A 26,103-nucleotide genomic window follows, 5' to 3' on the forward strand; every position below is an offset into this window, starting at 1 on the left:
AATTTTCATTCCCAAGTCATCAAATACCAACATTTTGTCACGCCCGTCAGCGTCTCATCCAGCGGTGTAATGGTGCCTGAAGAAGTGGGTATACTCTTGATTTATGCTGCTTTTAGTTTGGAAGCCTGTCTACTCTAGCATATTTAGTTCACCCAAAATCGAGCTGATAGTATAAACATATTGTCAGTTAACTTCTGCTGCATGACTTTAGGGAGTAAGAATCCTAAAGAGCAGATTTTGCAATCCATCGTGAAAATTGGATAACAATTTGATACCTTCGCCATCCTAAGAACACTGAATGATGTACATCAGAGGGGATTCACTCAGTGCTCACTGGGTATACTCTGCATACTTCCATATATTTACTGCCCTACATCGCTGTAAGAAAGCCAAATAACACGTGGTTAACATTGTGAAAAAGTCACAGCTCCCTCAGGTTTAGCCACCAAAACTATTTGTTTAGGAAAACGTCACAGTTTTGGTTATGCAAATTTTGCCTATTTGCATCTTTGCATTGACTCTGTATGTAATCCAGTCACATTGCAGGCAAAATTATTAGCAAACAGTAACTTATATACACATCCAGTAGAAAGAGACTTGATGTCACATATCCAATATTCCCTCTCTTCTCACAGTGTGAGAGTTTTTGAGCTTTTTAAAAGGGCACTAATGAGAACGGTGAGAGTGAAACAAATCCGATACTACACTGTGGATGAGTCCGCAGCAGCAGGGAAGTAACACTACTGTAGATAGTAACCCAGTTAGCCCAGCATGTTAACGATTGCAGCTAACATTAGAGACTGTATATGAGCCCTACAAGAATGGAAGATTCACAGTAACTGAGCAAAACGGTCAAATAAGCAGTGAACAGTGTAATGAATGTTGTGTACAATATTAGCTCCTCAAATGTGCTAACGTTTTAACTGCTAGTGTGACAGTCTGAATGCCAATTAAGGGGATTCCACCAGAATTTTAATGTTGGTGGTGGTGGGTTGAAAACTAAACTCTAAAACAGATGAAATTTAATCTGGAACAGAGGCAGCCTGCTGGGACGTTTGGTAGCTTCCTGGGAGGGTTACTCAGTGCTAGATCAAGGTCATAGATGGGAAAAGGTTGGTGTGTGTGTGTGTGTGTGTGTGTGTGTGTGTGTCAGGTGAGGTCACTTCAGGGAGTACAGCATCTGACTGACTGCCGAGGAAATAGCAGTGGCTAGACCTGACGTTACCCCACTCAGTCGCGTCTCATAACTCACCACTGAAGTATTATTGTAACTGTTCACGTTCAGCATCAATCTAAAGCCGCTGATTTCATTTCCTCACAAAGGTTCAGGTCTCAACCAGACTGCTGGTCCAGAAAACTCAACTTGACCTTTTTTAGTTTTTCCCTTTCACACCCTTTCATTTAGTTTCTCTCTCTCTCTCTCTCGTTGATCTTTTTTCTGTTTTCTCTCACTGTGCCTCTCTTTCTCTCTCACACACACACACACACATCATTTCTTCATCAATCATCATCCATTAATCAGCAGTGATTGATTGTGTCCACAAGCTGTGACTCAGGAATCAAAGGGCTACACAGGCCAAATTGGAAAAACACAAAATAATAACAGGAACATTCACTGCTGCCGCACTGGCTCTTCTTTCATGCATGCCAGGAAAGTTCATTTTGACATAATTTGAAAATGAGGGAAACCAGGCAAATTAAAGTAAATCAGAATATATTAACTTCTCTCTGAATGTCAGTGTGTGTAATAACAACAACAGTGTGCTTTTCTTTCTGCCTTTTTGTCTTTCTGCTAAACTACAGATTCATTTTCTGGCCATGAACACTATTTGGACAATGTGCCATGAGGTCCCATTCCCTAAGCATGTCGTAATGCTAGTTTCTGTGTGTGTGTGTGTGTGTGTGTGTGTGTGTGTGTGTGTGTGTGTGTGTGTGTGTTTGTGCGTGTTGCGTGTGTGGTTTTTTTCCTTTGGGGACCTTTTCTGGTACAAACACTGACCTTCTCAATGCCAGTCACATAAGATTTAGTGATGATAGGATCTTCAAGCACTTAAAAGACCCATGTGTAGGATTTGGTGGCATCTAGTGGTGAAGTTTCAGATTGCAACTAACTGATTTGTCCATTCTTGGCTACTGTAGAAACATGGCGGTTCAACATGACTCCAGAGCACCTGCAGCTCATTCTAAGGTAACAAAAACACAATGATTTGTATGTTCAGGTGATTATACACTAATGGAAACATACCTATGAATATTATATTCAATTTCTGCCAATAGATCCTCCTCAATGTTACACACTGGACCTTTAAAAAACAGTGAATATGACTTTCTTGCAGAGACTAAGGTGTTGAAGTGTCTTTCTGTTGCACTCCAGCTGCACTATAGCTTGTAATATGTGCTAATTAGCACCGATGGGAATGTGAGTTTTGCAGGTTTTTGGTCATAAACTAAAGTATTGGACGAATTGAAAGTTTGACGTGAGGATGGCAGTGGATGAAAAGTCAGAGGATCATACAGTTCATCCTGAGGAGAACACGAACGTCTGACCCAAATTTCATGGTAGCCTATCAAATAGTTGTTGAGACATTTCACTTAATACCACAAATATGAGAGAAAAAGGTCAGAGGACCACCTGAATCATTAGGATACATCTTCTGGGGATCATGAATATCTGTATCACATTCCACAGCAATCAATCAATCAATCAATCAATTTGTTGAGATAGTTGTGTCTGAACAAACATGGTGGACCTCCCAACAGAGTGACAATGCCATGTCTAAAGAGCCAGTAAATTACAGACATCTAGGCATTTAAAGTCATCAGACATTTCCATAAAGATAAGGTCACATGGTTCATCAGACCATGACCTTCGCAGGTTTAACAGCTGAGTGTGAAGCAGTCAGGATGAGAGTCAGCACCTCCAAGTGCGTGAGGCCATCGTTCTCTTTCGGGGAAACGGTGGATTACTCCTGTCGGGTCGGGAGTGAGTTGCTGCGAATGAATCGAAGCAGTTTAAGTACCTCAGGATCTTGTTCGCGAGTGGAAATGGAAAAAAATGGAGCGTGAGACAGTCGGATCGGTGTCAGCAGTGATGTGAGGGTTTTGGCGAGGAGGGAGCTGAGCCGGAAGGCAAAGCATCGATCTACGTTCAACAACCTTCACCTGTAGTCGTGAGCTTTGAGTGGTGACTGAAAGAATGAGGTCGCGGATACAAGCGGTCGAAGTGAGTTTCACATCAAAAGGGAGCTCAGAGTAGAGCTGCTGCTGCTCTGTTGCATCGAAAGGAGCCAGTTGAGGTAGTTTAGACATTTGATTGGCTCCTCTGGCACACATTGAGAGGAGGAGACCCAGAACTCACTGCAGGAGGAGCTGGAAGGCGTTGCTGGGGAGGGACGACTGGAGTTTCCTGTTTGACCTGCAGCCACAGCGACCCGACCCACTGTTACTGTTGCTCATGATTGAAAAGTGCTACTAACCTCTATGTTGGCTCTACTATTGATGCCACATCCTCTACAGTATGTTATCCTACTGTAGTTTCAGTTCAACATGTGGACCTTGATGTTGAAATTAATAGATTTAGGTACAAATAATATTAATAACAAAAGCTGCAAAACACTGGGTGAGAATGAAAGTATTCCATACAGTCGGTGTCGCAGGTTTGAGTGTCAGACTACAGTGTTTGTACATGATGGGGCTGACGCGTTATCTTCTCAAGTCTTTCATGCAGAAATACGTTACATACTGTGACTGTCGGACTGGGGGGGCTTTAACAGGAAGCTGTTGAATGGCTGGATGGCTTTGATCAATCTGTGGAGGCAGCCATGCATGGCCCTGCTTACTCTGTGGCCCTGGTGTCGTTCCATAGCTGTGTGCCATAACAGACACTCTGATCTTCAGGATGACTGTTCCTTTGACAGGAGAGCATTAACATTGAATCAAATAGCTTTGTAATTATGTGAAATCCTGCAGGTCTGTGGATACTTTTAGCCTGTTTTGACTCACTGTTTAATGACCTGAACATTTACTGTATGGATGAGTCTGAGTCATGGTTCAACCTCTATTAAAAAGAGTACACGACAGCCAGCAACAAACAGAAAAGGTTAGCAACTATCTGACCGAGCAACGAGCAGCTAAACACCGAGACATTTTTCTCAGATCAAAATATTCTGATAATGACCTCGGGTTGAATGGGTCCAACTATTGGAATATTGGAGGAAGCACTAACTATTTATGGTAAGTACAATGCAACATACTGTAAGTCTCTGTAGGAAGAATAGAGACGCTGTGTTAACCCCTAAGTAGAGGTGGAAGAAGTACTCAGAGTACTTTACCTTAGTAAAAGTAAAAGTAGTAATACCTCAGTGTGGAAATACAAACAGAGGGATCGGGACTCTTCATGTGTCATTACAATCAAAGTTCAATTGGTTCAGTGAGAACAGTAAAGTATATATCTATACAGACAGACAGACAGACAGACAGACAGACAGATAGATAGATAGACAGACAGACAGACAGACAGACAGACAGACAGATAGATAGATAATAGATAATAAATAAAAAGATAGACAGACAGACAGACAGACAGACAGACAGATAGATAGACAGACAGACAGACAGACAGACAGACAGACAGACAGACAGACAGATAGATAGATAGATAGATAGATAGATAGATAGATAGATAGATAGATAGATAGACAGACAGACAGACAGACAGACAGATAGACAGATAGACAGACAGATAGATAGACAAGACAGGTAGACAAAAGATAGATTAAGATAAAAAAAAAATAACAAAATAATAGAATAGAATAGACAGATAATAGAAATAATCGAAGAAGATAGGTTAAGTAGGTTTTAAAAAGAGACAATATATAGAAATACATCTGGAGATTGTGTTTCTTGATTTTAAATAGTTTTTAAATAGTTAGTGGTTGTAGTAAAAAATACGATCCACAATAAAAAATACAGAATAAAGAAAATAGAAATATAAAAACTGGCGGAACCTCTTTTTTTCTCCTTGTTTCTCGTCGGACAGCATTCTGTGTCGGACAGATTCCGTTGACATTGCTGAGGAGGAGGAGGAGGAGGAAGAGGGGACTGGCGTTACCAAACCAAAGGTTTCAGTGAAGGGAGCCGCAGTCCGGTGGCCCCCCGCTTCTAGCTGCTGATACTCGGAGCACCGTGGAGCCATGTACCGGCGGCCGCTGCAGTCCGCCCTCCGGAGCCTCTTCACCGGGTCGGCGACCAGAGGAGCCCCGGGGAAGGTAACGGCTCTCGGTAGTTTAGCGTGCTAATAGGATTGAAGCTAAGTGGAGTTAACACGCCACATTGTTACACACACACACACACACACACACACACACACACACACACACACACACACACACACACACACACTATAGATGTTACATAGTGAGATACTGACTCTGTTACACAGTCTGGAGGGTGGACTCATAAATACAAGATATAAAACTGAGTTTATGGAGAGAGTTTGTGTTTGTGTCATAAACAACAACAACAACAACAACACAGAGCTGTTTGTTTAAAACTGTTAACTGGTTACCTGTGTGTGTGTGTGTGTGTGTGTGTGTGTGTGTGTGTGTGTGTGTGTGTGTGATTAATAATAAAAACTAATCCCTGTTCCTTCTGTTTTTATAATGTAGGATAATCAACTCCCACTAATAACAATAATAATAATAATAATAATAATAATAATAATAATAACAATAATGAATTCATTGTGGAGCAATATTCTGTTTATCCAGATGTTTAGTCCCTGAAGCTTTTAACCTCAGAGCAGTTTTGATGTGTGTGTCAGAGAGCATCAGAGCCGCAGTATCTACAGATATCTGCTTGTTGTTTCACTGTCAGTGTCTTTAAATGTCCTGATGTCTGTCTCACTCTCTCTGTCTCACTCTCTCTGTCTCACTCTCTCTGTCTCCTTCCAGGTTTTAGATCAAGAAGCAGGTTTTGCCAGAGCTTTAGCAGCCTGCCAACTGGCCAGAGTCTCCTCTCCCAGTTTAACACCGTGTCGGACAGTGCACATGACCCCACAGGTAACACACACACAGGTAACACACACACACACACACAAAAAAAAAAACACACACAGGTAACACACACACACACAGGTAACACACACACATACAGGTAACCATACACACACACACACACAAGGTAACACACACACACACAAGGTCACACACGCACACACACACAGGTCACAGGTACACACACACACACACACACACACACACACACACACACACACACACACACAGGTAACACACACACACAGACACAGGTCACACACACACACAGGTCACACACACACACAGGTAACACACACACACACAGGTAACACACACACACACACACACACACAGGTAACACATAACACACACACACACACACAGGTAACACACACACACACACACACACACAGACAAAGGTCACACACACACACACACACACACAGGTAACACACACAGACAGACACCACAACAAAACACCCCCACAGAACACACACACACACACACACACACACACACACAGGCTCAGGTGGAGGTGGTACTGTGCCTTCATCTGGCCTCAAACAAACACTGTTGTTACAAATAACATATTGTAGTTGTTCTAATAATGAAATTGACTTTAATGACAATTGTCAAACAGTCAAAGTGGTTTAAAATCAAATAAAGTTCCTAAAACCAGATATTATAAAAACCATCAGTTGATAGAAAAGTTCAAACTTATATTTAAAACTACAGATTAATGATCAGATAATCGAATTACACCCATGTTCCCTCACTACACCGCAGCCTATAACTACAGGTTATAAACTTTAAAGTACAAAAATAATCAAATGGTGAACGGGACACTGCCAGGAAGTAGCCAGGTCCCGTTTCAGGGCTAATAAGTGACACAGCATTCAATAGGTGCAGAGACACTCAATGATAGCACATTTTAGGGAGGAGGCAGGTTTATTATTAATAAGATTATTAATTGTTGACTGTTGTTGAATCCTGAATGGAACCGGTTCAAGAACCAGAGCTAATCTGGTGGAAAAGGGGTCCTCCTGGTCCAGACATCCTATTAGTTCCCGTTTGGAGCCACCAGTGATAAACGTGTCACAGTTTGAGAACCAGCGAACTAGAGAATAAACTACTTCCACACCTCGTTCCAGCGCTGACGCCAGTGAAATAGTTGCATCCTCACAGCATTGTGTTTTTATAAACGATTATAATCTGGTGCTGGATTGCGTCCCCCTCTCGCTCACGTCCGGGCGCCGTTTCACTCCTCGAACCTCTCACTGGAGAGAAGAGACATGAGGAACATCGCAGCTCTTTTCTTCCTCTTGACGTAATTACAGTAACAAATTCTCTGAGCAACACTTTCCAAGGAGACGCGTGGAGGCGGCACTACATTCGTAAATTCTTTAAGGAGGAAAAACTGGAAGGAGGAATTGGAGGATCGTATATAAAACGGTTGTCGTAGTTCTATTGTTGTTCATTTCAGTGTCGTATAGAAACATTAAGTGCATTCAGATAAAGTCCTAATGGTTCCTCCTGTGGGGAAATATCTGCACACACAGCCAATAATAAGAGCTCAAATAGCCTCATAATAAATTCCTCATTCACAAAGGCACCCTGAAAATACATCAGCTCAGTTATACAATAAAAAAAAGAAACTGAAAACACATAATGGCAAAAAAAAAAGAGCTAGAAAGAGCAACAGGAGTGATTTTAAAGCTCGACCTCTGCAGGCACTGATGAAGGGTAACTGGGGTCACGGTGGCAGTAATAAAACTGTCAGGGCATGAAGACATCATGCAGCTTAGAATAGGTCAGTATATTAATTTACTCAACAGCTGCACTGGCCCGGTAAAGGCCAACGTTCCCCAGGTGTGTGTCGTCATACTGAGGCTGTATGTGCTGCTGCCTTAATGAGGGTTGTACAGCGAGAGTACAGGATCCATCAGGGCTCAGTCAACGGCTGTATTCACTCCTTCAAAGCATCTTTTATCTTCTGTCTTCCTTTCTCTCTTACATTTCTTTTCTCTTCCCTCTTAATTTCCCTGTCACCTCCTCTCCCATCCTCCCCCCTCACCGCGTCTCCCTTTCTCTCCCATCAGCTCTACAATGTGAAGGAGACGCCCCAGCACACGGAGGAAGAAGTCGGGGCCTTCACGAAGCTCATCGAGGCCATGGGCTTCACTGGACCTCTCAAATACAACAAATGGGTGAGTAATGCTGGGAATGTGAAGGATGGAGGAGACAAAGGGAGGGAAAATGAAAAGGAGAAAGCAGCAGTGGACATTGTAATAGACACTGAATAAGAGGTGGGAACAGGAGAGAGTTGGGCTGGAGGAAGAGGGTGAGTGTGAGAGTCAGCCCAGCGACTGTAATGTACACTGAGTGAAAATGTTCAGATACAATAACAGCTGCACCTTTCCCCTTATTTAACCTGTTGGCTGAGAAAGAACATGTCAACAACACCCTGGGGGGGGGAATATATACGTAAGGTGATAATCACTGACTGTTATTTATAGAAAAATAACCCAAATGATAAATTCTTAGGTAACAGCAGATGGATGATGTTGGTGAGCCGCCCTCGCTAATTAGGCAGAAATGCTAATTGAGCGTTTGCGAGTGTTCAGAGCGCGTGTGTGTGTGTGTGTGTGTGTGTGTGTGTGTGTTACCTGTGTGTGTGTGTGCTGTGTGTGTCGGTGTGTCGGTGTGTCGTGTGTCTGGGTCTGTGTATGTATGTGTGTGTGTGTCTGTGTGTGTGTGTGTGTGTGTGTGTGTGTGTGTGTGTGTGTGTGTGTGTGTGGCAGTCAGAGGACGACAGGAGAGCTCCGACCTCGCAGCAGGAAGCTTAAATTATGGGCTGTCGTCCAGGAATATTCTTCACAGCATGTAAACCTATACGCACATACAGCAGGACGGACACTCTTTCACACTGACTGTGATGTGTGATGTGGGTGTTTTCAGACCAGAGCTAACAATTATATTTGAACATATTCAGGATGCAACATGAACGGGAACTGATAGTGGATCAATAAAATGTGAACGTTACCCACTGTGGCCACTGCAATTTACTTAAATAAGTTTGTGACTGGGGTGTCAACGATTAATTGATCATCTATTAATCGCCCTTAACAATCAGATCTATTTGATATTGACAAATATATTTACAAATATATTGACCAGTAGTGTAGAAGAGCAGGGACCCAAACCCTGAACAACAGCCCCAAACTTTACAACAAAACCAACATTAGTTACCAGATAGTCGCTCCAAAGAACACGTTTCCACTGCGCCCCGTTCTATTTACCGTTTATCGTACGCAGTGTTATTGACTTCTGTGGCTCATAGCTGAGTCAAACACTCTGAGCAGAGGGAACTAGAAATATCTCCCGTTGCCAAGTTGTATCTGTGGTTCTTCCTATTTACTGGAGTAGTGAACAACGTTTCTGTTGTATTAGAACCTTACGGGATGGTAATGATTCTTCCAGGTATTAGGAAGGACCTCAGGTGTTACCAGTAATCAGAATTAATGGACTGTGTGGAGGCAACTGTCCTGGTGGACACCTCATCAGGCATTACTTACTTAACTGACTGTTAATTGTTAACATGTCCAACAATCGGTTCAGGTAATAGGTTGAAATTTAGATGCCTAGACGGTTGGTAAGGCGAGTATTATGTAGAGCACCAGAAGCTGAATGAAATCATTAAAGTGCTGTTAATGATGTTCAGGGATGTGTCTGTTTTCTGGTGGCATCCATTGCATCAGACCCTGGTGGTGAGTTCGCTTCCAAGAGTCGGTACAGCAGAAACATTTACAGCCGTGGCAGGGTTCGGTTACGTGGGAGGTTTTGGCCCAACCGTGAGAGAGGTGGCGTACGTGCAGAGGAATGTGTGTTGTTGTGTCATCTAGCAAAGTGTTGGGCTTCACGCCGGCTTGGAAACGTTAGGTACGAGCAGTTACACACCTCTGACCTCATTTCCTGTTTTTAAATACGAGGTTTGTGTTGCTTTTCTGTTCTCTCGTTTGCTCCGTACGGTTGTTAAATGTGTGTTTGTGGCAGCCGACCACAGCTATCAGCACTGTGGCTGTAATCACAGAAATCAGTGGGTTCAGACCGAGAGGATAAATGTGAAACCATGTTGTCCATCTTCAGTGAGCTCAGAGAAACTTTCCACTCTCAGAAAACCTTCTACAGACTATATGTCCAATTACTTATTAATTATGGATCCTGAAATGTCACTGTACAATAAATATGTCTTATAGCTGCAGTATCTCTGTTGAGGATGTTTTACGATGTTACTAATATTTTCTCTTTTGTGTTCACAGAAAATCAAGATTGCTGCTTTGCGCATGTACACGTGCTGCGTAGAGAGAATCAATTACGACGATTTCTTTGAAAGTAAGTGCAGATCCAACTCCGGTAGAGCGAATCAGGAAACTGAGGAAAGAATACACAGTGAAAGGTGGCAAACATAACAAATATATTTAGTCTAATATCACACTAGACACAGAAAAGCAGAAAATCTACACTTTTGAGAAGTTGGAGAAAAAAGATGTTGACAAATGACTAAAAACGAAAAATCAATTATTACGAAGTTGCAGATTAATTTTCTGTTTCTTTTAATTATTTTTCTTGTGATTTTAAAATATGAGAGTGCATATTAATAAATTAATAAAATACAATAGACAGCTCTGGAGGCGATAACAGTGAATCATCAAGTGAAAAGTCACATAAATAAATACTAATTTAAAAAAGTAATTAAAGGTAAATACATGGATGATGCAGTAATAAAGGAAGGAGGAGACACTTTACAATCATAAACCTGTTGCTCCATCATTACCAACATTTTGTGTCAAAAACTCCATGAAGCTCCTCCAGATGTTTTCAAGAACTCTCAGCTTTCCTTTAGTCATTTTCTGTCGATGGATGAATGGATTAACGGACTGATAGTTGATGTAGTGTAACTGTAACTGTGTGTTTCAGAGTGCGCCCTCCCCGACACACTCAACTCGTGGTTCTTGGTAGCGCAGCTGCACGTGTGGTGAGTTGTTCTTCTTCCCCGCCGTCTCCTGATCCCTTCAGTTTTTCCTGTCATGTGCTTTCTTTTCTTACTTTTACATCCTTTGTTTTTGTCAGGATGTGTTTGGTTCGGATGCGTCAGGAGGGCAGAGCAGGAAAGTACATGTGCCGTTACATCGTCCACTCCATGTGGGAGGATGTGGAGCAGAGGAGCAAAATACTGGGGGTAAGTTCTCTCTCTCTCTCTCTCTCTCTCTCTGTGTGTGTGTGTGTGTGTGTGTGTGTGTGTGTGTGTGTGTGTGTGTGTGTGTGTGTGTGTGTGTGTGTGTGTGCGTGTGCGTGTGCGTGTAACCATCAGGTCATTCACCAGGGTTAAACCCACAACATCATGGAACTGCATTTGCACCATAAACACATTACAGTGCAGTGCACGTATAGCCGGATGCACAGCGTGCCTCTGATAACTCACAGGGTCACTGTTTACTATATATAGTCTGTGTACCACTAATATCATGTGACAATAATTCCACTGTATGCAGCATCATGGAAACATAGTTGAGCCAAGTGTCTACAGATAGATCAATACATCTGTATAGACGGCCTTTATTTATCCCTGGGAGGGTGATGTGCAACACACGAAGGAGCCACACAGTACAAACAGTGCAAACACAACAGTACTATCATAAAGTTAGTCTTTTTAAGGCCCTTCTAAAGCTGCATTCACTCTCTCTTTTGTGGTTTGCTGTTATGGATAGCACCTGGTTCGCCTCAGTCGAGGTTTCAAACGAGCTGAGCTGATATTAAAAGGTGACGTGAGAACGCTGCAGACCACTGATTGGTTGCACGCATATTCATCTCATATGAACTCGGGAAGATGTGACTTGTAATGCAGGGAAGTAAATGAGCAAAATATGAAATGATAGACATTTTTCACATGATATATATCCTCATATCGCACAGTCCTTGATTAGATTGTCGATAAAACATCAGAATTAAATGAAAAATGATCAAGTTGACGTCTTCAGATGTCTTGTTTTGACCACAAGTCCAAAAGCCAAAGATCCAGCAGAATGCTTTTTATTTAGTGGTTTAAAAAATGACTTAAACAATGAATTGATTTATTGTTCAACAGAAGTTTGTTGTTTGATCGTCCTAACAGATTATTAGTGAAGTAAAGGTGTGACTGCAGCAGTGCTGTACCTCTGCCTGACAACAACTGAATGTCATTCTGTTGAATAAATATTCATTATTTTGGAAAGGTTTCCGCTTTGGGCTGATGCAACAGTGCATGAAGTTTTATTCGTGCCATTGCATGCTACATAGGATGCAGGTTTTGTTTATTTAAGGTTTTACATCAGCATAATTGTGCCAGCAGTTCTCAAGCAGAGAGTGAAGCCAAATCCCCGGAGAGCGAGCCTGGCTGCGGTCGCCGTGGCCACAGAGTTGTTCCTCTATTCTTCGTCAGTGGAGCAGCTCCAGGAAGTGTCGCTCATTGACATCACAGACTTCAATCTTGGCTTTCGCTCACATGTCGCTCTCAGAAAGACTCAAATTATACTCAGAGTTCATACAGGAGAAAACAGTGCAGTTACTTGTGTATTTGTGTTGTTTTACTGTGGCAGGTTACAACCCAACAGCAGTATGTATGTATCACCTGGTTTAATCCAGTGAGCAGCAAACTGAGTCCAACAAGTCCTAATCAAGTCATTATGTGCCTTTTTGAACTGACAGTGAGTAATGCATTTACACTGAACTTTACTTCATATAAAAATAAAATGATCAGGTGTCTTCAGTGTAGAAGATTGAATCTCTCATTGAATGAACAAAAATAACAAAAGTTAATCCATTATTTGGTATTTGGGGGAAAACTGATGAATTTTCTGTAGAATAAAGTAAATTCTACTTGAATTAGAGGAATTAGAGTTAAAGTGTAGTCAGCTGGCAGGAGATCGCTCTCCTGAGACGACGGCAGAAAAATGAGCTGTGGTGAGAACAGCCACGTGCGTCACAAAAGAGTCCCGTAAACGCTGACCACTTACACGGGCTACTGCTAAATTATATGAGCCTTTGCGAGCAAGTGCTGTCTTTATTATATTGTCAAGAAAATGATTTCTTAAAAAGAGTGGGAACTCTGTTTATGTGTGTGACAGTATCACAGCATGATGTTCTGTTTAACATCACAATCATATCCACGATGTTAACGAGTCTTCCGGAGCGCAGAGCAGTTTCAGGGAGCAGGAATATGGAGAACAAACTGCTTTGTAATTAAGGATTTAAAATTCACTCGTTCTGATTAACGGGGCTCAGTGAGACATGCTGCTCCACCAGAAACTCTCTAAATGCACAGTAGGTTACAGATTGTAGAGATTATTCAGTTCAGATTGCCTCAATATCTCTGTAGGAAGGACCAATCCTCCCTTCAGTCGCCAATATACGATCACCAGTCGTTCCACTCCTAAACAGGGAGTGAGTTCAGATACAGGGTTACTTTAAATTAAATTAAATGATGAACTGGAGGTGCAGTTTGGGGTCAGTCAGTCACTTTGGTTGCAGTGTGAATGTATATAGACTGACACTGTTCTCGGTGGCAGCTGGACACAGAAATGAAACTTGTGTTCTCCGTGATGTTGAACTGCAGCAGGATGGTTGAACTGGAGCCAAGGTTCAGAGGGCTTTACACATATGAGCTCTTTAGTTTTGCTCATTTGGCTTTGTGTGACAGAAAGAGGTCAGAGATGAGAAATTACAGTGCGGTTTGTGAGGTCACTCTTGGTGTGTGTGCATGCATGCATTGGGCGGAGCACAGGGGGGAAGTGTGTGTGTGTGTGTGGGGTAGGTGTTTTCACAGCTGCATATGTGAACTTTTGTCAGCATGTGTACATACACTTGCATATATCCTTACGTGCTGGCACAGGCCTTCACACGTGACTGTGAATTAAAGAATCTTCATCAATTTGACGTCAACACAACCCTTAAAGATTCTACAAGCGGTGTGTGCCTGGTTATGAAACAGTCTCAGTTTAATGCTGATCCCTCTATATGACCTACACAAACAAACAAGAGACCATCAGAGAGAAGATATTTCTATATACTTATTATTGATGCCCGCCACCCGGTTGGATTCTTCTTGAAATCAGAGAAACAAAGTTATGGAAACAGTTTAGTCCACTGGGGTGTCGGGGTGTGAGGGTTCGTGTGTTTGTCCCAAGCTGTTCGGTACAGGACGTTTGGTCCTGTGACCCAAACAATTACTGTGAAAATCCCCAGTTTATGTCTATAAAAATAATAAAAAATAAAATAAATTCTAGAGCTCGGGTTTTACCTGCGGAGTTATGGCAGCTCAGCAGTCGGATTAGCCGGGTTAGCGATTAGTGTCCAACTGTACGCAAACATCACCTGCCGTTGGGTTTGTCTTAAAAACTGTCATTTACGACGGCGTCACCTCGAATGTGACGATTAACAAAGACAAACAGAATGGCTGACTCGCTGCAGATGTGGACTAATGAGCGTTGTTCGCTGCAGATGTGCGACCGTACTCAGTTGTAGAGCATACAGGGTTTAATCATATGGTGCTTACAATGTGACTTCACATGTGCATGTTGATCAGTCCGTAGTGCTGCTCTAAAGCAGCTGCAGTAGTTCAGGAATTATCAGTAGGTCAGAGTCTGTCGATGGAGCATTCATTTGTGATCCATTTTCCTTCTAATACGTCCGTGTTTGAGTGCGTTAACTGTTACAGGAAGAACTGAACAGAAGTAAAAAGCTCAAGCTCTAATTTCTGTCTGAAATTTAACCTTAACAGCTGGCCACAGATCCATCTTCAGCTCACTCGTACCAACTAATCATCAATCACATGTGTCACAAGTTGGAATGCAAAAGAGAGAAAGAAGAAAGTAATGATAATAAAAGGAGAGTCTGACCTCTGACCTTTTAAAGGACAAGTGGGTTGTACTCAAAGAACACTGACACAGTTGTGGTTTGGATTATAAGAGTGGATTTAGGTTGAGAGCTGAGAGCGCTGCACTTTAATATTGCATGTTTTATTCATTCTGGAGGGCTGAAGCATGAAGAGTGTCTGTCTGTCTGTGTCTGTCTGTGTGTGTCTCTAACTGAAGAACCAGCACAGCATACACACAATGTTCCTCATATAGCTCTTCACCAGCAGCACAAACCGCCACCCGGACCAGTGATTGGAGCTCGTCTTAGGTTTCATGTTAATTGTGGGAAGAAGCAGTGAAAACATTGGTCATTTTCTCCGTGTTCATAATTACTGCAGCGACCGGTTGAAACTCTACAGCAACTCCACTGTCCCTCTCTTCACTGAGGACACACAGTGGACTGTGTGCAGTGTTATTGTGCAGACAAATACAACAACTGACATTCCCATCATCCTCAGCTTCACTCTGTGTTTAATGCTTCCTCTGTCTCTGTGACGTAGGTCGATGCCACCCATAGAAAGGAAGCGACGAAAGCGATGACGGAGACGTTCTACGCAGCGATATTTGGATATGATGAGGTGAGAGTTTCGCACACACACACACACACACACACACACACACACTGTGTAAAAAAAACTGCATCGAAAACATTTTAAAGAACGCGTTAGAAATATTATGGACTTTTATTGGGTTGTTATAAGTTAATAATTCATCTAAAACAGTCCAAGTGGAAAATATTGAGTAAAAAGATTTTAATTTGAATATTTTATTTGTGACTTGTGAAATAATGAGTACAGAAGTTTATTTAAAGGTCAAATGCATTACATTATATTAAAAGGACTTAAGTTATACCTGTGAAAATAAAGTAAAACCAATATTTAAATAAATATTTTATTAATTACTCTATATAATAGGGCCGGTGCTTATTTGAGTGTTTTCAGATACAATTTCCCTTGAACCAGCTGATTAAACCAGAGTCTCATCTCACCATTGTAAAAGTTACTGTTCTAATGTGTGTGTCTGTGTGTCTGTGTGTGTCTGTGTGTGGTGTGTGTCTGTGTGTGTGTGTGTGTGTGTGTGTGTGTGTGTGTGTGTGTGTGTAGGGAATCCTGTCTGATGACTGTGTGCTGGCTGCAGCTCTCTGGAGAAACCTGTTCAATCGTGAGTGTGAGGACCCCCGGCAGCTCGAGATGATGGTGGAATACGTACGCAAACAGGTGAGCGGCTGTTTGTGTGTGTGTGAGAGAACATCTCCAAACCTACAGCTCTTGTGGGGGGTTCCCGGTCTGCAGAGGTCAGTACCTATCAAAGGTGGGTCCAAGAAAGGAACAGAACCGGAGACAGGGTCATGGGGGGGCAGAGGCTCATTGATGCAGGTGGGGAGTGAAGGCTGGCCCGTGTGGTCCGAACCAACAGACGAGCTACTGTAGCTCACACTGCTGCAACAGTTAATGCTGGTTCTGATAGAAAGGGGTCAGAACACACAGTGCAGAGCAGTCTGTTGGATACTTCAGACCTGAAGTAGTTCTAACTTTACTCTGAGTAACAACTGAATAGTCACATGATCTTTAGGGGGGTGTGAATCATAAAATGCCCCCCGTCCCTGATGAACTGTTCCAGGATTCCTCTCACTGCCACACAGCATCACTGTTTCATTAACGGCAGCCATTTTATAACACAGTAATCCAGCAGAGAACTCATTTATTACGATTGATTGGCAACTTGCCTTGTACTGACTTAACCGTGGAGCTGATTCCGTTTCTAACTAGTTACTGAGCCTCTGTTGTCCCGTCACTTTAACTGAGGGAAGGATTGAGTCCATCAGTCCGTCCGGTCCGGATCAGTGTGAGAACAAACACCCCGACACTCTCTGTTCTCCTCGTTTCTGCCTCCCCCCTCACTGAGCACTTACCCGCTAACCTCCTCACCTCCTCACCCCCTCACCCCCTCACCCCCTCTCCCTCCCTCCCTGTATATTTTCTTTCCCTCTGTGAGACTGAAAACACACTCCTGCTTTCAGAAACACCTGCAGACCTCCATCTGCTGCCGGGGCCACGTGGACCCCCTGTCTCCTTTTAACATCACCTCCTCTCACACACACACACACACACACACACACACACACACACACACAATACATCTCCAGGGAAAGTAAACAAGTTTGTCAGGTTAATTGTCACTTTTCCGTCACATAAACCTGCTGCTGCTGACGACATTAAACATGCCCAATCACACACACACACACACACACACACACACACACACACACACACACACACACACACACACACACACACACACAGTGCAGTCACAATTATTCACTGAGTTGAACAAAAACAGTGTTTTACATTATAGGCACATTTCCCAGTTATGGTGGCAGAGTTACATTAAACTCCAGCTGTCTGAGACCAACCGGGTCCAATCGGTGCACACTGAGTTCAGCTGCCTCCTCCGGGCCCGACGTCTGCATGTCTTTGTTCCAGCAGCAGATTGAGGCACAGAGTTTTATTTCTACCTTATTTTTTCTAGTGGTTGTTTATTGTTGTCTCTTTGTAGGTCCTGAGTTATCTTTATCCTTCATGTGTTTGCATCCACTCAAACGTTACTGTGTACAGAATGAACCCGAAGGAAACATACAGGAAATGGTTTTAGTCTTTGTTAATGTGGTCAAATTTGTCGGCACGAGTCTGAGGTTGTTTATTATTTATTATTGTTATTATAAAGCTTATTGAGGCTGTCGGTATGTTTGTACTGGAATATCTGTCCTCAACTTCTTCATCATATAAAAACAATAAAAACTAAACAGACACCAAATACACAAATACAGTCTGAAGTTCAGATAATACAGCGTCTCTGACCTTTGACCTCCTCTGTGTCCGCCCCCTGAGGACATTGATGATGATGATGATGATGAGTGATGAAGGTGTCCTCCGCTCTGTGCAGATGCAGTACATCGACGCTCTGGACGGGGAGGACCTGCTGCTGACGGGAGAGGTGAAGTGGCGCCCTCTGGTGGAGGAGAACGCACAGAGCATCCTGAAGGTGGCCACGCCCACCTACAACGACACCGGACTGTGAGACGAAGACTCCCGTTTCCTCTCATCCAAAGTCCTCTTCTCCTGACCCGCCTCTCTCTATCCCGTCTCCCCCCCTTCCTCTCTCTCTCTCCTCCTGTAATCATGCGACGCTCCCTTCCCGTCGTTATCAGGAGGGATTTTAAATTTGACATGACGTCTGTTGCCGTAGTTTCTTTGTTCTCCTCTCGTACACTTCCTCCTCTCCTCCTCCGTCTGTTTCTGGAGGGACAGTATAGTCAGTCAGGGATTTATTTCACACACCTTCTCGTACGCCCGATCGATCAGCCAGTCCAAACAACAGGAAATGCCATGCATCATCTTCATCTTCATCATCCTCCGCCGTCGCCCCGTCCGGTTCTGAGAGCCTCCGCCGCTTCCTCTCTGCAAACTGTTGAACGAGAAGAGAACGCGACACTCTGTATTTATATTTTTCTGTATTTTTTCCACGAATGCCACGCTGTATTTATACGGTATTTTGTACGATGTACCTCCATGTTTACACTCTTCCTCCCGCAGAGCTGCGAGCTCAGACCTCCGTCACCTCCGTCACCTCCTTCACCTCCTCCACTGTAAACGGGTGGAGAGAACCTGTCTGTGTCAGAGGTCTGCAGCTCTCCCTCTCTGCTCCGGTCTCTCTGTACGGTTGCAACTGTTGGTCCCTCTCTTCTTCCCGCGGCGCTCTCAGACCCGAACAGGAAGCGGCGTGGACGTCACCGCTGCTCTAAAAGCAATGATAAAGTTTTTAAGAAGTGAATTAATAAAATGTTCTCTGGATGTATAAAACCACCGAGCCTCGTTTCCTTTCCCAGCATGCTAACGTCCACTTTATGAGTCTTTGTAAACGTCAATCAAACTTTATTTGTGTGACGGCGTTTCATAGTTTCATACAGGTTAGTGCAGAGAGAGTGAACCAGTATGAGTATCAGTAAAAAGATAAAACAATAAAATAGATTTAACAGCTATAATAATAAAAGAGTTTAAGTAAAACGAGACATTTTCAGTTGTGTCTGTTATTACTGAGGTTGTTCTGTGATTGTGTATTCTCTAATATAAAGGGAGACAATAGAACTTATTTACTGGAATAGAAAATGCAGCTGAAACTGTAGAAATTAGTTAAAATGAAATCTGTCTGGATGCAAAAGGAAGAAGATTTATTCCTCCAGTAGAAGAGTGTTTGAGGATGTTTAAAGATCGCTGCGTATTCATACGTATTGTCAGAAAATGAGCGGCTAACGCTGACCAGCTAATGATCCACTCAGACATCTTTCCCTCTAACTGATTGTTCTATAAAATGAACATGAGGATATCAATGTACAAGACACTTTCCTTTAGCACTGGAGTTCTGCTTTGGGCCTGCAGAGGGCGCCACGCTCCAGCTTTAAATGTACAGTGCAGCTGATCCTGATGCAGCGTCTGCAGGACTTTTTATATTTTGAATGTTTCATTCACACCGTCAACAGCTGGGAAAGAACCAGAGTGAACAGAAACATCAGTGCAGACGCTCACTGGTTTGGTGTGACGTCTTTCTGCTGCAAAAAGTATTCAACCGACCAATAGAAGTGAAGAGTAGTAACAGTCAAGAGCCTTTAATTCACTGGTTTTCTTTCACATACAAGGAATTTGCCTCGGTATTCTGGTGCTCATACAATAGATGAGCTAGAGAATAAAAGCGACAACATACACAGTATCTGTTGTTTAAATAATGACAGGAAGAGCATAAGAAGGATCCATGTTGGTCAGCACGATGGCATCAGCTGCTTGTTTGGTTATTTCCCGACATAAATCACATCATTTAACGTAGTTTCACTCCACAGGAGGTCCCCAACCACAGTTTGAGAACCTCTGCTGTAATTTTTAGGGTTTCTCCATCAATTGATTGAAGCCCCTTGACGACACATTTTTGTTGTCTAATGTAAAATCCCGTGAACAATCTGTAACTGTTAATAATGATAAAATGACTGCTTATTTAAAGAAAATGTCCTTTTTTCACATAAAAAGATTAAAATATATTTATTTAATAGATTAAAGTATTAAATTCTAGTTTAATACTGTTATTACATTTCTAAAGTTAATTAACAGTAAAAAAAGGAATTTGTTATGTAATTTTACATGGATTTGTTTGTTAATTGACAGATATCTTGTATAATTCTGGAAGTTTTCACAACAAAAACGTTTATCAGTGTATAATAGTTTTATAACTTTTAAAATTCACATTGAAATAATAAAAATTCAATAATAACAGCACTCTGCTGTAAATGTAAGCCTGATTATATTATTGCAGAGTTCACTTGTATTTATAGATCATTGCATTGGTTTTACAGTGTAAATATCTTTAAAACATTAAAAAAGGCAATTTTTTAAAGTAAAATCAAAGCTAACTTTTAATTTCATTTTAATTATAGAAAATTACTGTATTTTTACGAGTTATTTTCTCCTCTTTTACAGTGTTTTTCAGGGCTCAAACTGCCAGAATATTGATGTTTTTAACTTCTGTCAGTGGAGTTAAAAGGTCACAAATGTACTTCAGGGCTCGACCTTTCTGTGCTCTAAAAGTGATCAGTAGGAGGGATTATAGTTTCATTTTGACATTAAAAGGTCTTTTTCTGTTGAATCAGTGCTGTGAAAACTTCTTCTACCACTGGAACGCGGCTTCATATGCACCTGGTGTTTGCATATGACCTGATATAGCTCTTTATTATTCATGTTTTCATTCATTTCCTGCTGTATTTATTGACTGGTTAGACCTGTCTCCTCCCTTCCATCAGCGCCTTCATTAGCGCCCCTCTCGTCCTCTGTTGCCTCGGTGGTTTCCAGCGAGCGGAAAAAGCCTCTGACCTTCATCTGTGTCTCAGGACGTTAAAAGCTCCTCTCCGTCGGTCGGACTGAGTCATCTGCTCATGAGACGAGAGTCTTTATCTCTGTGTTTTTCCACTCTTCACGTCTCCCACACTTTCTCTGTTCTTTACTTTTTTCTCACCTCTTTTTTTGTTCTTTTGCTTCAGACTCTTCTAGTTTCAGCTGATACGAGCAGCACAGAGAGGAGAGAGGAGTCTGGCATGCTTGGAAAGAGTCACAGGAACTCAAATGAGACTTATTTTGAGTTTGTCACAACCAAGATGTTACATTTGTAGAGATGACAGATGGTTTGAAGGGTTTTTGAGGTCCTTCCTGCACGTTCTTTAAATAGTTTGAGATCCAGTGTCAGATTTAGTGTGACGGTCCACGTGCTTTATTCCAGGCCTTTTTACTTTTATTCCTGTTTTTGTGTGTCTGTTGTGTTTGTAGAGAGCTGTGAAAAGAGGATATTTAGTGGGTTAACCTGCTGCCTATTGAATCCATTCATAAAGAAACCAGTTCTCCAAAGTGACAGTGTCATTCCCAGCCTCATTCTCTACTGTGTGTGTGTGTGTGTGTGTGTGTGTGTGTGTGTGTGTGTGTGTGTGTGTCTCCAGATTGTAATCTGTGACATTAAATTTGAATATGGGTTTGGATCTGGAGTCCTTCCTGCTGCTGACCCGCCTCAGGCACAGATCAGGTTTAATCCCATCAGAATGTGTGCACACAAACATCCAAGTACAAGCTGATCTATTAACCCAGCACACACACACACACACACACAGTGACTTTAGTTAAACATCTGTTTATGTTTATATCAGTCTTTGCAGCAGGATCATATTTAGTTGCTAATAACAGTAATAATCGCTGTTGAATGTGATACTAAAATCCCACTGAGCCACAATCTGACACACACTGAGCAGGTGCAGAGTGTGTGTTAATAATCACAGGCTTTGCCCTCAGGTATATCAGCTTATATTACAGCCACACACACCCTGCATCACTATGCATGAAAATAACGTCTTCCATAGAGAACATGTGCTGTACAGAAAGGCCCTGAAGTGGTTTGAATACAGTGTGTGTGTGTGTGTGTGTGTGTGTGTGTGTGTGTGTGTGTGTGTGTGTGTGTGTGTGTGTGTGTGTGTGCGCAGCCTCAGTTCTCCTCTCAATGACGAGCCGGAACCCAAAAGAGATCTGCAGTTTCAATGAAAGTACAGAACTAACTGAAACATTATAAGAATATCAACAAATAAAAGATTGTTCTATCGTTGGCAACAACATACAAAGATACATGTCCACAGGGCTCCACCCTCCTACAGCCATGCAAACACTTCCTGGCTGCACCTGATTGGATGAAAGCTTTCTGCCCCCGAATTTCAAACCAGACCAACACGACTGCTCCTTTTGGAAACTTAAACAAATATGTTCACTGAAATGTTTTTCTGCACACATACAGCTGAATCTGTCTTCATTTTAGATCAACAACGGTTACTTTAAACGTTCTTGGGTCGCGCTGTGCTGGATTTAAAGAAACAGGGTCCCACTCTTTTTAAGAAATAATTTCCCAAGTTTTTCTTGACAAAGATAACAGCACTTGCTCACAATAGGTAGTTGTTCAGCATTTACAAGAAATCCAGGTTAATTCGCAGATTCTTCTGCTGTGAACTCTCCAGTAAATTGACAGTTTTCCTCTGAGCGTAACCTTAACACAGCTGTCAGTAACAGTTCAAAGAAAATTCCCCTTCTCACCCATTAGAGTATAAAAAGAAGCTGTTTGTTGCATGCACAGTTAACGTTGCTGTGCATGTGTTTTAAGAACCACAACAACAAGAGGCTGCTGAGAATGTCCGTAGTTCTGCAGGTTTTTAGTCATAAATTAAAAAGAAACCAAAGTCAGAAGATCACCAAAGTTATTACAGTTCATCCTGTGGGGAATGGGAATGTCTGAACCAAATCTTATGGCAATCCATCCAATAATTGTCAACATATTTCACTCTAAACCAAAAGTGTCAGCCTCATATTGGCACTGGAGGGATAGTCCTCTGAGAGCTGTTAACGTCTGTGTTAGAGTAAAATCATCCACAAAAGCAGATTCATCCTCTGGGGATCCTGAATGTCTGTTAATGTTTCACTGCAGTCCATTTCACAGATATTTCAGTCTGAGCCAACGCGACGTCCAAGAATCTGTCTGCTCTGCTTTGTTCGGTAGAAAAAGAACGAGAAGTGTTTGTCCCAGTAGGAGACTTTTGCTCCTTTTGTGTGTCGGGACTTAAACTGGGTCAGCAACCAGGTTTCATTACGGAGGATCCCAGGGTGGCAGAGTCAGAGCCTGACATCTGGGTCACAGAGTTGTAACCTCGCTGTGCTGCGGGTCAGAGAGCGGGATGTTCAGGCAGGAGAGGAAACTTTGATTCAGTCCCTCACTTCCTGTCCGATTATTAAAACAACATATTTATAGTTATTATGGTTCCCTTTAATCTTAAATCAGCTGGAAAAGGTTAGCATGTAGCAAAAATGTCAACAGTGAATGAAAATAAAAATGCATGCAGAAAGAAATTACATTTACTGAATTTTGCATCCAATTTTTCCTGTTATTTATTTAATATGTAATGTAATATTAGTGCGGTGTTATTGGAGTAGTTAGGTGATATGTGCGCTGCTGGAACGTGTTTCAACAGCCTGAATTATCACATGCTCCAGTTGTTCATAAATCAGAAGACTTCTGCAGCTCCAGGTGACACATTGATGCTTCACACCCAAAACACACACACACACACACACACACACACAGCAGCTGTATAAAGGAATCACTGTCTGGGAAAGAAGAAAACCGTTGGTCCTCTTCAGTGGAACTTTGAGTTGAACTGAACCTGCTGGAACAAGAATCCTGCAGGTGACAGAACGTGTTTATCTCTTTGTGCTCGAGCTGCTCCTTCATTTCTCTTTTATCCTGTTTAATTTCTCCTCATATGATCATATATCAATATCCACTGATCAACCCTAACACAGTGAGCACTGACAGTGAATAACACTGGTTATCTTGGGGCTCAGGGCTCTTTCTGATAGAAGGGGTCAGAACACAGTGCAGAGCAGTGGGACCAGTCAGGGAGTCCAGTGCTCACAGTGTTACTGCTGATCGGTGTAAATATCAAAGTCTGTGTATTCTGAATTCTGCCTGGATTCTTCACGTAGTTGAGGGGAACTTTAGGTGGCAATCTGACGTTTTTATGACCTCTTAGCTACAGTTTTACACATGGCTGCACTGAATTAAAAATCTCAACAATGGATGGTTTGCTGTTAAATTTTGTTTGGATATTCATGGTCTACAGAAATTTGATCCAAAACCAGTGACATCCCCTGTGTTTAGGGGTAATAAGCAAACGTAGCATGGACTCTGGCCTGTAAACGTGCTCGCTATGGCAGGAGTTTTGTACCATCTGCCGTAGCATCTCTAAACAAGGCACCCCGGTAACCGCCATGGGTGGGTGCACAGGACAGGGAGGGGTGGATGTGCTGAATGTGCAGCATTAAGTGTTTATTCTTGTTGTTATGTCGTGGTGTCCCTATGTATCTTGTATCTATCTATCTAACATGCTAAACTAAGATAGGACATTGTGAACATTATACCTGCTAAACATATTCATGTTGGCATTACCACGGTGTGTATATTGCCTCGCTGATGTTTTCATTCACTCATTCATTTACCTCAAAGTACAGTAAATAAAGCCTGACAGAGCCGTTGAGCTCCGATAACTTTCATTCACCTTCATAAAAACTAAAACAGAAACTATATATTAGTGATGAGTGAATACACTTTTACCTGTAGCTCCGTTAAACCAACAAAATGATTTCTGCTCACAGCCGTACTCGGAGTGGGCGGGGCTTAAACCATTCCAGGTTCATCATTGATTTAAAATTTGCCAATTACAAAACTATTTAGAATTCAGAGCAATGTTTTTGATCACACGAGTAAAAATCTTTGCACACCAAGTCCGTGATTTTCATCCGAAATTGTTGCACATTTAAAAATAAGCGCAACCTAAAGTTTGTAAGTATTCACAAGTACAAATAGTGACACATTTTAATCCATCATCAATCTACTAAAGTATGAGTATCTTCATAAAAAGTATTCAGCCGAGTACTCGCTCAGCTCAACAGGGTGCGAAAATATGTTGTTTTTGCATTGTGGGTAAAATGAACAATGTTTTCCACACAGCTATGGGCGCTCTACAGGATGGCAACGCACCAGCGTCCCAAACACTTGAATATTTTCCAGCATGTAAGAAACAATTTTGTGAAGTAAGCTGCAGTGAATCAGCCATCTGCCAAATGACATTATAAAATATTATATGACTACGTCTAAAATGAGGCTTTTATTTGACATGACAGCTGTCGAGCTGGCAGTGTTTGCTTACAGTGTAATAACTGGTTTAATATTCTAATCATATTCACACTGCTGGGACATTTTTTAGCACTCAGTGTTTTCATAAAGCAGCTCATGACTCAGTGAAGGCATCGTCATGTTTTCCACAGGTTTCTGCCTCTCTTATTCTGTCCAGAGTCAAAGTGAGAGTTCAGTTTCCCTCCATTCATTCATTTTCTTTCATTTATGTACACTGCACAGCCGGGCTCCCATCAGTCCCACTGTGTTTGTGATCTAGTTTCTCGTATCGTATCCCAAGAAATGATATTAGTGCTGCTTGATTCTGCAGCACTCAATTCACATCCAGTGCCAAGGTTCGGAGCCGGTGCAGGCATTAGTGCCTTTTATGTAGCGAGGTGGAAAGTGAGGGTGTGGTTGGGAGTGTATTGTGTCTGAATGCTGGAGCTTGCATTCAAACCAACCATTGATGTCTTTATTTAGCCTTCATGGATGGAAATGTTGGTCAGTTGGTCAGTCCACCATTTTGGTGCAGACTGAAATATCTCATCAACTATCGGACGGATTGCAATGAAGTTTGGTTCAGATATTGGATCCTCTGACCTCTGCAGCAGGATAAAGTTTTACTCATCCTATGAAATATCTCAACATCTGCACGATGGACTGGCACATTTTGCACAGATGTTCCTGATGTATCCTCTGACTTTTCGTCTAGCCCCCCAGCACGGTTTTGTTTTTCTCTGAAATATCTTGACAACTATTGGATGTTTTGCCACTATTGGATTATACTATTATAATTGTTTGTGCTAATTAGCTAATGTTAG

The 26,103-nt window shown here is 42.1% G+C and overlaps 1 protein-coding gene across 2 annotated transcripts; it reads left to right on the forward strand.

Annotated features, from left to right (window-relative positions):
- The first annotated feature begins 5,055 nt into the window (after positions 1-5,055).
- LOC127372025 (ubiquinol-cytochrome-c reductase complex assembly factor 1) lies at positions 5,056-18,849 on the forward strand. Of its 2 annotated transcripts, none has more exons than XM_051415393.1 (9): positions 5,056-5,267; positions 5,952-6,074; positions 8,135-8,242; positions 10,355-10,427; positions 11,013-11,070; positions 11,166-11,274; positions 15,487-15,564; positions 16,090-16,203; positions 17,930-18,849. In XM_051415393.1, exons 1-9 carry the CDS (start codon positions 5,193-5,195, stop codon positions 18,062-18,064), a joined length of 873 nt encoding a protein of 290 aa, XP_051271353.1. In that variant the 5' UTR covers positions 5,056-5,192; the 3' UTR covers positions 18,065-18,849. The 2 variants fall into 2 exon arrangements, with proteins under 2 accessions (XP_051271353.1, XP_051271354.1); XM_051415394.1 differs by having other exon boundaries at positions 5,057-5,267; positions 5,952-6,059.
- The last annotated feature ends 7,254 nt before the right edge of the window (positions 18,850-26,103 follow it).

The sequence above is a fragment of the Dicentrarchus labrax genome, unplaced genomic scaffold (genome assembly GCF_905237075.1).
Source record: "Dicentrarchus labrax unplaced genomic scaffold, dlabrax2021, whole genome shotgun sequence".
Taxonomy (NCBI): Eukaryota; Metazoa; Chordata; class Actinopteri; family Moronidae; genus Dicentrarchus; species Dicentrarchus labrax.

Coding starts and splice junctions, on each gene's coding strand:
- LOC127372025 (XM_051415393.1), top strand. CDS start 5,193: ATGTACCGGCGGCCGCTGCAGTCCGCCCTCCGGAGCCTCTTCACCGGG. Junction 8,243..10,354: donor CTCTCAAATACAACAAATGG/GTGAGTAATGCT, acceptor TTGTGTTCACAG/AAAATCAAGATTGCTGCTTT. Junction 15,565..16,089: donor CGATATTTGGATATGATGAG/GTGAGAGTTTCG, acceptor GTGTGTGTGTAG/GGAATCCTGTCTGATGACTG.